This window comes from Propithecus coquereli, unplaced genomic scaffold, assembly GCF_000956105.1.
Source record: "Propithecus coquereli isolate 6110/MARCELLA unplaced genomic scaffold, Pcoq_1.0 Scaffold82, whole genome shotgun sequence".
Lineage (NCBI taxonomy): Eukaryota > Metazoa > Chordata > Mammalia > Primates > Indriidae > Propithecus > Propithecus coquereli.
In genome coordinates this window covers 1165627-1179618 of record NW_012154396.1, presented here as the reverse complement: position 1 = coordinate 1179618, position 13992 = coordinate 1165627, and the positions used below count along the sequence as shown (strand labels likewise).

The 13992-nt window shown below is 33.9% G+C and overlaps 1 protein-coding gene across 2 annotated transcripts in view; it reads right to left on the bottom strand.

The window, feature by feature from the left end:
* ITGAV (integrin, alpha V) overlaps positions 1-13992 on the bottom strand; it is an 87878-nt gene that overhangs the window by 10999 nt on the left and 62887 nt on the right. For both annotated transcript variants that reach the window (XM_012663651.1, XM_012663652.1), the window contains exons 18-26: positions 11289-11426; positions 9877-9944; positions 9062-9209; positions 8493-8585; positions 6910-6989; positions 6318-6398; positions 5788-5893; positions 4953-5111; positions 4017-4127 (exon numbers count right to left, since the gene is read on the bottom strand). In XM_012663651.1, the coding sequence (XP_012519105.1) occupies positions 4017-4127; positions 4953-5111; positions 5788-5893; positions 6318-6398; positions 6910-6989; positions 8493-8585; positions 9062-9209; positions 9877-9944; positions 11289-11426 (984 nt within the window). The remainder of the gene's footprint in view (positions 1-4016; positions 4128-4952; positions 5112-5787; positions 5894-6317; positions 6399-6909; positions 6990-8492; positions 8586-9061; positions 9210-9876; positions 9945-11288; positions 11427-13992) is intronic.

Below are 13992 nucleotides of genomic sequence, written 5' to 3'. Positions count from 1 at the left end.
GATCTGTAGAAATCAAATGGCATGCTGATGGCCTCTGCCACATTCAGTGTTTTGATCAGTACATTGAAGGTTGGCAGCCAAAGGAAACAAATATTAACCACCTGCTATGTGCTGGTCACACTGAGTTAGACATTGCACATGCACACACCTCACAACAATGCTATCCAGTAAGTGGTAGTACCTGTTGGTGATTAGGAATAAAAGAGGCATCCCACAGCTAACATCATACATAATAGTGAAAGACTGGATACTTTTACTTTCCCCCTAAGATTAGGAAAAAGAAAGACAAGGATGCCCACTCATGCTGCTTCTATGCAACATTGTACAGAAGGTTTTAGCCAGTGCAATTAAGCAAGAAAAAAGATAATAAAAGGCATCCAGATTAGAAAGGACGAAATAAAGCTATCTCTCTGCAGATGAAAGGATCTTAAATATAGAAAAAAACTAAATAATCCACACTAAAACTAGTAGAGCTAATAAACAAGTACAGAAAACGTGCAAGAATACAAAATCAACACACAAATATGAGTTGTATTTCAGTACAACAGCAATGAGGAATCCGAAAAGGAAATTAAGAAAACAATTCCATTTAAAACAGCATTGAAAAGAATAAAATACATACAAATAATTTAGCCAAGGCAGTACAAGACTAGTACTGAAAACTACAAAATATTGTGGAAAGAAATTAAAGACTAAATAAATAGAAAGATATGTATGTTCATGGCCCGAAAGATGTACGTTGTTAAGATGGCAATACTCCTTAAGTTGATACACAGACTCAACAAATTGCTGTCAAAACTCCAACTACCTTTTTTGCAGAAAAGGGCAAGCTGATTCTAAAATTCATATGGAATTGCAAGGGACTCCAAATAGTCAAAACATTCTTTAAAAAGAAGAAAATGTATTCAGACTTCCTAAGTTCAAAACTTACTATACAGCTACAGTAATCAAAACAATTTGGTACTAGCATTAAGGAGTCATACATACAGGTCAATGGCATAGAACTGAGAGTCCAGAAATAAACCCATGTATCTGTAGTCAATTCATTTTCAACAAGACTGCCAAGACAAGTTAAGGGGGAAAGAATAATCTTTTCAACAAATGTTGTTAGAACAATTGGACAGGGACATAAAAAAGAATTGATTTGGACCCCTACCTCACACTATACATAAAATTAATTCAAAATGAATCAAAGATGTAAATGTAAGAGCTTTAAGTATAAAACTTATAAAATCAGAAGACATAGGTATAAATCTTCATGGCCTTGGTTTAGGCAATGGTTTTTTAAATGTGACAACAAAATTATAAGCAACAAAAGATAACATACCTGATGAGGGTAGTATCCAGAATATATAAAGAGTCCTTTACAATTCAACAATAAAAGGCAAACAACCCAATTTAAAAATGGGCAAAGGATTTGAATAGACATTTCTCCAAAGAAGATATACGAATGAAAAGATGCTGAACATCATCAGTCAATAGGGAAATGCACAATGAGATACCTCTTCACACTAACTGGGATGATTATGAACATTTTAAAACAAATAAAAAGACAATAAGAGTGTTGACAAGGATGTGGAGAAAATGGAACCCTCATACATTGCTGGCTGGTACTGTAAAATGGTGCAGCCGCTAAGGAAAACAGTTTGGCAGTTCCCCAAAAAGTTAAATATAGAGTTTTCCTATGACCCAGCAATTCCATTTCTAGGTTTATTCCCAAGAGAATTAAAAAACATGTTCGCTCAAAAACTTGTGTGTGAATACTCGTACTGGCACTATTCAAAATAGACAGTGGAAACAAAATCCAAATGTCCATCAACTGAAAGGATAAACAAAAGGTGTTTTGTACACACAATGGAATATTATTCAGCCATAAAAATGAAGTACTAATACATGCTACAACATGGATAGACCTTGAAAACAAGGTAAGTAAAAGAAGCCAGACACAAAAAACCACATATTGTATGACGCTATATTTATGAAACGTACAAAATAGGAAAGCAGATTAGTGGTTACCAGAGGCTGGTGAAAGGAGAGAATGGGGAGAGACTGCTTAATGGATACAGGATTTCTTCTGGGGGGGAGACAAAATGTTTGGAATTATAGTGGTAATGGTTACACAATGTTGTGAATATAATAAAAACCACTAAATAATACACTTTAAAATGGTTAAAAATGGTACATTTTATGTTACATAAGTTCTGTTTCAATTCAAAAAAAACCATAATTCTAGGGGGATAGAGAGTATAGAATTCAAAGTGGGTCGGGGGTGAGAAGGCAGTTTCTATTTCACGTGGGTTGGGCAGGAAGTCCTCTGTCATAATTTGACATTTAAGGACACCAGAAGGAGATTGGAAAGTAAGTCACAGGGATATCTAGACAAAGAGTATTCCAGGCAGATGGAAGAGCAATTTTCAAAGCCTGGAGGAAGAAACATGCTTGGGGCTGTCTGTTCAATGAAAAGCAAGGTGGAAAATGGGAGGAGCAGAGTAAGTAAGGAGATGCAGGCAGAGAGGCAGGAAGGGCCCAGATCACGTTGGGCTTAAAGGGTATCGTGGGCTCTGGCTGCCTCTCTGCATTAGATGGAAATGCACTGGAGTGTCATGACCCGACCTGCATTTAAAAGGATCACTGAGGCTTCTCTGTGGCAAATAAACCACAGTGGGGAGAAGGGCAGAAATACAGAGACCAACTAGGGGTTTGGCAATAGTCCACATATGACAGGAGGGTGACCTGGGTTAGGTTGTGGCACTGGTGGAAGGGGCCAAATTCTGAATATTTCGAAAGTAGATAGTGATAGAATTTACTGAAATACAGAGTGTGAAATCTGAGAGAAAGAGAGGAATCAAGCATGAGGCCCAGGTTTTAGACAGAGAATGGAGTTGATATTTATTAAAACGTAAAACACTGTGCAAAGACCAGAGTTGGGGAAAACTCAAGAATGTATTTTTAGAATTAAGTCTGAGATTCCTATTAGAGGGTAGGTAGGAGATCTAATAGGTAGTTGGATATTGGAGTCTGGAGTTCAATGCAGAGGATCAGACTGGAAATACAAATTAAGGGCATCCACACCAGATGATATTTATAGCCACAAGAGTCAATAAGATCATCTAGTGCAGCACTGTCTGCAAGAACTTTCTATGATGGTGGGAATCATCAGTATGGAAGATATCTCTACTTCCTGATAGGGTAGCTACTAGACTCATGTGGCTATTGAACACTTGAAGTATGGCTGGTGTCTACAATATTGGACAGCACAGATCTAGTGAATGAATGTAGGTGGAGCAGAGAAGAAACCTGAGATCTGAGCCATGGAATACTCCAGAGTTTAGAGGCCTGAACACAGAGATCAAGAAGTAGTTGGTGGTAGGCAGAGAACCAGTAGAGAATGGTGTCCTAGAAATGATTGAAAAATGTTTCGTGGAGGAAGTGATTAAGTTAGCCAGAAGTCACTGAGAAGTTGAATAGGATGAGGACTAAGAAGGACCACAGAATTTGGTGAAGTAAAAGTAACTGGTGATCACTATTGAGCATAAACACTACACCAGGTTCTCCACTAGGTGATGATTTGCAGATCTGTTAATTTTCAAAAATTTAAACAATAAGCCCCTTTAAATAAAACATGATAGTCATTATATAGGCTGACTCAACATAAGTTAATCATAATGCTAATTATTCTTCTAATATATTTTTGTTGGGGCCTTCTGGGTTTTCCTGCACTATTGCACTAAAGCTTCAGAGACTAGGGGGAGGCCAAGAAAGAGATCAGTTAAAGGAGTGCAGTCATACAATTAAGTTGCAACATAAAACATTTTTATTAGCAATCTTCAAAGATCATTTCAAGAAAATTTGGCATTAATTTGACTAGGAAAAAGGAAAGTAAAAAGACTGAATGGTATAAAAATAAATGTAGTTTTTCAAGCACAGCTGTTGTTATTTTGAAATGTTCTTTGGCATCAGTCCTATAATCACATATTTTAAAATGTTTATAGTGCCTGTAATGAAATGGCACTTACCAAAGTGTGAACATCTCCTTCACTGAGGGCGAGATCCCGCTTGGTGATGAGATGGTTCCGGTCACCTTGCCCAGGAATTGTGTCATTCTTTTCAGTTTGCGAAGATGAGATCTACGATTGTATGAATAAAATGGTGGTAAGCAATAATGGAAAACATTTTACATTGACAAGTTGACAAAAGCTCTTATATATGACTGAAAAATAGTAAATGAGAATTTAGTATGACACAAAATTCACCACTTAATGTATGATGAACAGTAAGGATAGAAAAATAAAGATTAGAGTCCTTAATATGTACCAAAAAAGTTAGCTCTCCCTAGCCATTACTTTCTCCTCTTGCATAGCTGGAGGAGAAATTAATAAAACACACAGAAACAGCCTGAAATTCCATAGTATACCTGTGATGAATGTCAATTATGAGTATATTTTTTATTTTGTGTTTTTAACTTTCTTCAGACCATATTGTGCAATAGCTTCTTATGCAAATATATGTGCTAGGATGAAGATGACTGTATCCAAAAGTACATATAATTCCATAAAATGATATTTTTCTAGGTCATGTAAGTCAAGAGTCATGAATAAAATGGCATATCTTATTCCAAAGGTGGAAATTCCAACAACATAACACCCGTCACACAATATTATACATTAAATAAACCATGATGCAATGGAGCAAGGTCAACTTGAGTCACTTAAGAACATCTCCTGAGACTCACTAAACACTCCATAAATACATGGGTCACTATGACTTCACAGAATTAATTCCTACCCATTATACGAATAATCTAATCTTTGGTGTACTGGTTATGAACGAACATATTTTTGCAGAGTAGGTTTTGTATTAAAATAGTTATTTTATTTCATACATTTCTTTTATAGATTTAGAATGAACACAATAAAATCGTCATAATGAAGAGCTGCTATTAAGCACATTACCTTAATTCTCAAAGGGTTGATCTCCATGTCTGAAGTGCAGTTCATTGGCCCATCAATATCATAATGAAGGATGTACAACAAAGTGTTATTGTTATATTTGTAAGGCCACTGAAGATGTAGCATTGCCTTGCTGAATGAACTTGGACCATTGTTTCTCAGCTAATGAAAAAAAAAAGAAAATGTATAAACTTTGGGTAAAAATTTATTCTATAATCTTCCTCTACATCAACTTTAGAAATCATACCAGCAACAGGGTTTGAATAACAATAGAGTTTTCACAGTTAGATTCTATTATGACAAAGTGACCATGTTTACACAAAAGAGATCAAGCTCAACATCTGTCTCTAAAGTAGAGTGATATGTGTCCAGATGAAATATAAACAAGAGGAAAACATTAAAAAATTATTGATGAACAATGACAAAGAAAACTTTCTTTCTACAGGAATAAAATTTTGATTACTTGCTATAGGCATTTTCAATTTTTAGTCAGAACTACAAAATGCCCATGGAAAAACACCCAATGACCTATTTCTTTTATTCAAGTAGAACTAATTAGCTTTATTTTCTTTTATTTTTTTGAGAGTTTCAATTATTCTACAAGAACTAATTAGCTTTAAATGACAAATTATATAAATTGCTTTCTTTAAGCACATGAAGCTATTTGTCAAATAAAAATGAACTTATGAATAGGAAAATATCCAAAGAAATCTGATACATACTTCATCTACGCAGAGTTTACATAAAAATTACATAGAATTATTTTTAAAAAGTAGCTTAGCCGTTCCTCTTTGTTGGCTCTCTCACTAGGTTTCAGTTAAATCCAACAGCTGCAAACCTCGTAGATGTGCTGAACAACTGGCCCAACGTCTTCTTCAGTCTCAGGGTTCTCCTTGTACTCCCAATTTGGAATCGGAAGAAAGATATGATCAGGACTTGAGACTCTAAACAATGACCAAAGAAAACCTACCATGAATATCAAAATGATATAGTCAGTTCATTTTCAAAAGTACCCTGTATTCAAATGAATAAAATTAGATCAATAAAAAAAATTTTAGAGAAAAAACCAATAAATGCACACACACAAAAAAAATGTTCTTATTAAATCTACATGTAACAGGTGAACTGCTAAGTTAATTTGTGTAAAAATTCAATAACCTTAGTGCCTCTTGTTGGTATGTCTTGCTCCTTTTCAGATGATCACCCAGTAAGTATCTGGAGCTTTAGAACACACCTAGGACCTCATCTCTCCATAAGCTACTGCCCTAGTAAAACCACCACCAAATATCCAAAAGAAGCTAGGGCCTAGTAGCTACTTTTAAAAAGCAATTATGAGAATGAGATACTCAACTTAGTAATCATACTGACCCTCTTATCTCAACAGCAGCTAAAACAGCAAGATCAGCTTTGTGAGATACAACTGGGCTTACTCTGTCAAAAAGATTAGAGCTGAAAAAGAAAAAAATGTATTTAGGACTACAGTAAGCATAACTACCATCAAAATCATACAGAGGTAAGCCTATTGAAACTAAAAATGAACAAATCAAAAGTAACATGTGAAAAACTTAAAATAATTATTTTTCATTAGCATTTAATTCCAACAAAATGATCAAGTTTTCTTTTAATTCTGTTTTACAAACTCAAAAGTGACAATAAAATTATTCTTATAATGTAAATACTGATTTAAAAAGTGCTATAATCAAGTACAAATTTTTATTTTTAAGAGAGGTGGTCTCACTATGTTGCCCAGGCTGGTCTCGAACTCCTGGCCTCAAGGGATACTTCCCACCTCATCCTCCTGAGTAGCAGGGACAACAGGCACGAGCCATTGTACCCTGCTAAAGTACTGAAATTCTAATCTGTGCTATTCTATAATATTTAAAGTATATTACATAATATATTTATAAAAAGTAATATTTATTCAATAGTTATTATAAGGTAATACAAATTATTTTCATACCTTTGAATTTGTAAATCAAATTTCACAGAAGTATCCATCTCTGATTGCTGGTGCACACTGAAACGAAGACCAGCTAAGAGCTGAAGAAAGGAAAAGATGGTAATGTTAGTCAATGTCTAATTAGTGAAATTTCAAATCCAATGTCCAAAGAAAAAAGAATGTTATAAAATAGAGTTTTTCTGAGCTTACAATAGAACTGAACAAAGATAATTAAATCTGATTTTCTATCAAATCTCTTTTATTTAAGATACTTTGGCCAAGCCATAACAAAGCCTATTCAACAATTATTAATCATAGTTATGACCTCCTTATAATATTACCTATCTTCCTAAAAAATGCAAAAGTAAATGTTTGTTGATCCAATGAAAGTATAGCAACTAGGCACAATGATTTGGTAATAGGAAGATAACAAATGAACTGTGCTTTGTTAATGGGCTGGGAAGGAAGAGATGGATAGTTTATAAGAGTTAAGAGAACCTGGCTAAAGAAGGCATAAGTGAGGCCACAACCAGAATTTCTCCTCTTACATCTCTCACAACTCCCCCAATACCAAACGTCTTAACTCCTGCAGGTGGGAAATTGACGTGTTTTAAAGAAAGCAAATGAACCACAAGGTACAAGAAAGCAGGCTTCTTGAGGATCACATAAATAAAAATAGTACTTCTTGAGAACTGCCTTCCTATTTTACAAAGCATGGAGCTGGCCATTTGGAATAACCAGGAACTATCCACACAGAATGCGGCATCAGCAAGAAAGCTAGAGAGAATGAGATATAAGAAAATAAAAGGCATGCTCACTTGTTAATGAAACATTGAATACATGAGAAAAAGTGAAACTTAGGGTACTTTGTTTGAACCCTCTTTCCTAAGATACCATACATCTAGAAATAATAATGACTTTTAATGGAAAATATACTTAAAGAAACATGGAATATTTGGCCCCCTATTAACACAGATCTTCAAATTACCAATATCAATGTGCCATTCAATAAAATAAGTTCTATTTAAAAAGTCATACAACATATACTGCCATATTTCCCTTGATATTAGGAATTCTACAAAGTATGTTTGGTTTACTTTTTAGAGGCTTTCTAAAGAAAACAATTAGATGCTTCTTTTCAAGCTTCTGGGCTCCCTGCTCTACGATCCAAAAGGGAGCTTAATCCAACTAAGCTTCTTTTTGATCCTCTGTATGGGACCTATATTATAGCATTTCAGGTTAATGAGGTAACTCCATCTCACCTAAGAATGACAATCTTGGTATTTTCCACACTGGCTTTTAAGGACCCATTAAAGCATGAGTTTAAAATTCCAAAATTATAATTTTAGTTTTTAGTTTAAACCATGTTCTCACCCATTTATTAAACCGAAGGCAGTGCAAAGAGCAGCTTATTGAATACAGTGCAACAGCACAACCCATTATTTTAGTATCTTAGTTAAAACTAAACAAAACTTTGCTAATCATTAAACTTTTAAAGACACTATTTTGAAGTGTTTATTAAGAAAAATTACTATGAACAAACCCAGAGAAAAATATGCTATTCTATATGTGGCCAAAGGAGACATTTAATTAAAATGTCTTACTTGAGTTCCAGCTTTCATTGGGTTTCCAAGGTCACATACCACCTGGCGGGTTTGGTTTTCTGTCTTAAATGCACAGGAAAGTCTTGCCAAGGCCTTTGATAGACAAAGAAAAAGGATGTGAAAGGAAATAAAATATCATGCCATTAGATATTTAAGTTTCTTTTTTCACAAAACAAATAAATCTATTTGAGCAAACTGGGAGTAAGGGAGAAGTCAGAATTATATACAGTTGCCATAAAGAAACATAAAAGTGTTTCTGAAAGATCCCTAGAGGACTTAGATACATAACCATACTGCCTCTGACAAATAATTTGATGGACAGGCTTAGACACTTTATCTATTTGACCTCCTTTTCAGGCACTTAGCTAGCGATTCTAAAAACGCCATACCCATGCATTATGCAAAGTATTGGGCTTGAAAGGAATTATGTACGATAGGCACTCTATTGTCTAGTAATCTAGCCGTAGGTAGAATGGCCAAGCTTGTGCTTCACTAAATAGGGGAGTAGCTTATTAATGTTAATAAGACCTGTAAGTGCATTTCGATTTTTAAAGAGGCAGCTTGCTTACTTCACTGTTTCGGACAACTCCGATGAAATCAGCCTGCGGTGGTATGGAAACGATGAGCTCAGCTTCGTAGGCACCTTCTCCTTGATTCTGAGCCTTAACAATCAATGTCAGGGGGTTGTCGTCCCCAATGTAGATCTTCTTTTGATCACTACAAGTTAATACAAACGTAGACTAAGAAAAAAGACTACATGGGGAGCATATGACTGTTGAAAGAAACGAGAGATAAACAGACACCACCGACATGTTCAACAGTGTCTCAAGATATTTTAAGAGTACTTCACAGCTCAATAGAAAACAAAAAATAGCACACTGGGTGCAAATCCAATGCTTCTCTCAGTAAAAGAAAACACCGCCACTACTAATATATCACTATCGTTCATATCTATTACTAAAGTAGTTTTATATCTCTGTATGTATGTTTTAATTCTCTGATTTTTTCTCTAAAAGCTAAATTACTCATTTGTCATGATTCTCACAACATCCTTTATAATTTATATACCGTATAAAATGGTAAGGATATCCCTTGAGCAAAGAGTATGTCTACAATGAAGTGGATCTTTAAGATGATATAATACTACTTTGTGACACTACCCAAAGCTGAATGGTAATAAATTTGTCAACCTAGATAACTAGTGAAAATACAGTGGATATTTTTTCTGAAGCTCAATACTGATAGTTTTATTATTATGGAAAATCATGCATTATCTTCCAATATAACTAATTCTTATTAAAATATGTTAGCACTTTGAATAGAAAAATGTGCTATTTTTTTTATATTTCTTATTATATTGTTTATTGTTTGGGGCAAAACTTACCTATCTACAGAAACTTCCAGTTTGGGTTTACAGACATTGTCCTCACCACAGTCAAGCAGAATATGAGCCTAGAACAAACATTTTACTTTTTCATATCAATATATATGTGGCTAGACATATATGTACACATGTATATATTTATATACACTCATCAGCTTATTAGTATACCTGAATGCAAGAGATCATGGCCACTTATTTTTAAACATGCCAGTGTAGCTAGTCAATGAGAAAGAAGAAAAAGATTCATAGGATATAATACAATTGCTTGGAACCTTTTAGTTCTATCTCAGATTAAGCTGTTATCATTTTGAAGTGAAGTCTAGGTAGACAAAAAGTAATAGTCAGGAGATGAGGGTTCATTCTGACTGCTGCTAAGTTGTGTGATCTTGAGCAAAATAAACTCCCTTCTAGAGTTTCTCATTATGGACTGTGCCTCTGCCAATATCGTGGAGCTGTAGATATGCAGCAACAATTCAGACAGGCAGACAGAACAAAGGGGAAAAGAAACTGCACAAAATGAGCTTAGTGTGTGCATGTCCATTTGGAAGGAGATGAGGAAAAGGAACTAGAAGCTTTACAGTTAGCTTATCAGAGTAGGCAAAACAAGCAAAAACCTGAACTTTTTTCCAGAAACTCTAGATCTGGCCAGGAGAATATTCCAGCTAAAGTAGTACAGAAAAACCCAAAAAAGAGAATTAGTGGAAGGAAGCAGAAGAGCTTGAACAGGATGTGAAAGAAAAAATATAAAAATTACAGAAGACTATAAAAATATTTTAATTTGCCTTATGCTGCTGTCATATATAGTCTTAAATTACAAAAAAAAAGGAACTTATGAGATCTTAAAAAGAAAAAGAAATGACAACCTAAATTTAGGGGAGAGTTCTATGAGAGAAGAAATAGGAATCTAAAAATATGAACATGTTAAAAAAAGGAGAAATAGGAAATATAATAACAATATTTAAATACATAGGCTTTACATAGGATTTTCTAAATTATAATAGTCTTTATGAAATTTTATGTTGCTTTATTTGATTTTGTAAAAAGAATCATTTATGTACTATATATACATAATTGTGTATACATACACTTTTTTTACAATTATAATGTATATCAAAGATGATATCAATATAAAAGACATTTAGAAAAATACTAAAACACTATGTAAATAAACTGGTGCTTTGTTGTTTTCCTTGAATTATTTTACAATTTTATATATGTGAAATGTGGCCCTGTCTTTTTCTGCATAACCCATATCTCTGACCTGAAAATTGAGATTCCTTTCCCCTGACTTTGACTAAACATTTACCAATATTATAAAAGCAATCTCTAATAATATTTAAAAACATGAATTGTAAGATCTTAAAAAAAAGATCAAAATATGAAATTAGTGATAAATTGAGAAAAAATAGTACCTGTCGACTAACGTTGGCAGGAGTGAACTGGTTAAGAATGGGTTGCAAGCCTGTTGCATCAGCAGCTGTTTTATAATCCAACCGATATTCCATAAAAATGGTAATTGGAGTGAGTTTGTCTCTAAATTCAGATTCATCCTAGAAATGGAAAAGCTTTGAATGAATGATGAAATCACCTGCACTATCTGGAGAAATCCATAAACGCACATCACAAAGCCAGATGTGTTCATCCCTTGACCCCTCAATTCTACCAAAACTCTCTGGAAAATTATACTTATTGTTACCCAGAGTTCTCATCCCTCAATCATGTTTTTGTTTTATAATATAATATTTCATTCACACAAAAATATACAAGGCATGCTAATAAAATAAGCACTCACACACCCAGCATAATAACAAGAATATTACCGATATTTTTTAAGTTGCCTAAATGCTCCTTTCTGTTTCCTTCCCTCTGCCTTCCTTCTCAGGGATAACCACTATCTTGAATTTTAGGTCTGTCATTCCCTTGCTTGCTTTCAATAGTTCTATTATTATATATTGTATATATCCCTAAACAATGTTTTTCACTCTTTCCTTTTTTGTTTATTTAAAAATGGGATCATACGTAGTCTTCCGTGATTTTTCTGTCCAACACTCTTACGAGATTCACCCATACTACTGCATATAGCCTACATTAATTTTTACTGTTGAGTAATATTTCATCATATAAATATACCACAATTTATTTATCCATTCTCCTGTCAAGGGTTATTTGGCTATTTGGGGATTTTTTTGTTTTTGATATTACAAAAATTGTTACTATAATTATTCTTATATGTAATGACAAGTACATTTGTCAGCTCTATATCCCATATTATTTTCAAAGTCTTCATAACAATTCACGCTGCCATCAGCAACATATAAGAGTTCCCAATAATTGGCATCTTGACCAATTAATAGGTATTGGAAAACTTCATTTAAAAAACATAAGATTCTATTTCTTCATAGTCATAACTTGAGGTATTTGTCTTGTTTGTTTCTCAAATCATAAATAATTATTTAACTTACCCAAAAGCACTTTTTGTACTTAAGTACAAAAGACAATCTTTTGTTTCTTCTTATTTAGTCTATTGATATGGTAAGTTATATTTCTAGACTTTCAATGTTAACCTACTCTAGGATAAGTCCAACTTGGTCTTTTTTTTTTTTTTCCTTTTTTGAGACAGGGTCTCACTATGTCACCTGGGCTGGAGTACAGTGGTGTCATCATAGCTCACTGCAACCTCAAACTCCTTGGTTCAAGCAATCCTCCTGCCTCAGCCTAGGAAGTAGCTGGGACTACAGATGCACATCACCATGCCTGGCTAATTTTTCTATTTTTTTGTAGAGATGGGATCTCATTGTGTTGCTCCTAGGCTCAAGTGATCCTCCCAATTCCGCTCCCTAAAGTGCTGGGATTACAGGCGTGAGCCACCACACCTGGCCTATTTATCTTTTTAAATAAACTGCTAGGATTTAGTTTGCTTATAATGGTTTACTGCAAATTTTTGGTATGCTTAGAACTTGAGTATGTGAATCTACTTTTTCAACTATAAATTATATGAATTCTAAATACAAAAAAATATTTCTAATGAAACTTTAGTATTTGAATTTAGATGTGTTGTTAGTATATAATATATTCTGGATTTTGAAGATAGTAAGAAAAGGAATATAAAATATTTCACTGATAATTTTAAATTGATTACATGTAGAAATGATAATATTTTAACTATGGTTATGGGCTGAATTGTAGCCCCTCAAAATTCATATGTCGAAGCCTTAATCCCTGGTATCTCAGGATGCAACTGTATTTGGCAATAAGGTGTTTAAAGAGGTAATTAAGTTACAATGCAATCTTTAGGATGGGCCCTAACCTTCCCTTTGTGTGTGTGTCTGCATCCTAATCTCTTCTTAAGTATGGTAAAAGGAGATTAGGACGCAGACACACACATAAAGGGAAGACACAAGAAAGTGACCATCTACAAGCCAAGGAGAGAGACCTCAGAAGAAACCAGCACTGCTGACACCTTAATCTCAAACTTTTAGCCTCCAGAATTGTAAGAGAATAAATTTCTTTTGTTTAAGCCATCCAGTCTATGATACTTTGTTATAGCAGCCCTAGCAAATTAATACAGATATATTATTAAAATTAATTTCAACTATACCTTTTCTACCTTTTTAAAATGTTGCTAACCAGTAAATTTAAAATTACATGATATTTCTATTGGGCAGCAGAGAGAGAGTGCAGTAGAAGAGTTTGTAATATAACCAGTGAAATGAAGAACCCATTTTAGAGAAAATAATAAAAAGGGTGGGGTGAGTAATTAACACAGAAACAAAAGTAAATAATAAAGCTAAGAATGCAGAAAGAAAAAACGCTTAAGAGTAAATAATGTCACTGTTGGAACAAATGTAGGATACAAAGGAGACCAAAAAAAAAAAAAAGAAGCGTGAGAAATGGGGGAAAAGGGAAGCCAAATAATACTGAAGTTATTCTTGCCCTCCAAGGGGTTTCGAAAGTTAACCTATTTGATTAGCTGATTTTAAAATTGTATTGGGTATTAAAGAGATTGATGAGTTCAGAAAGTTAATCAAAAGTAAAGGTAACAATAATAACAAAAGATTTCTCTAAAAAAGTCTAAATCTAAAAAGAGAAAGTAATCATAACCCATATATCAAAGCA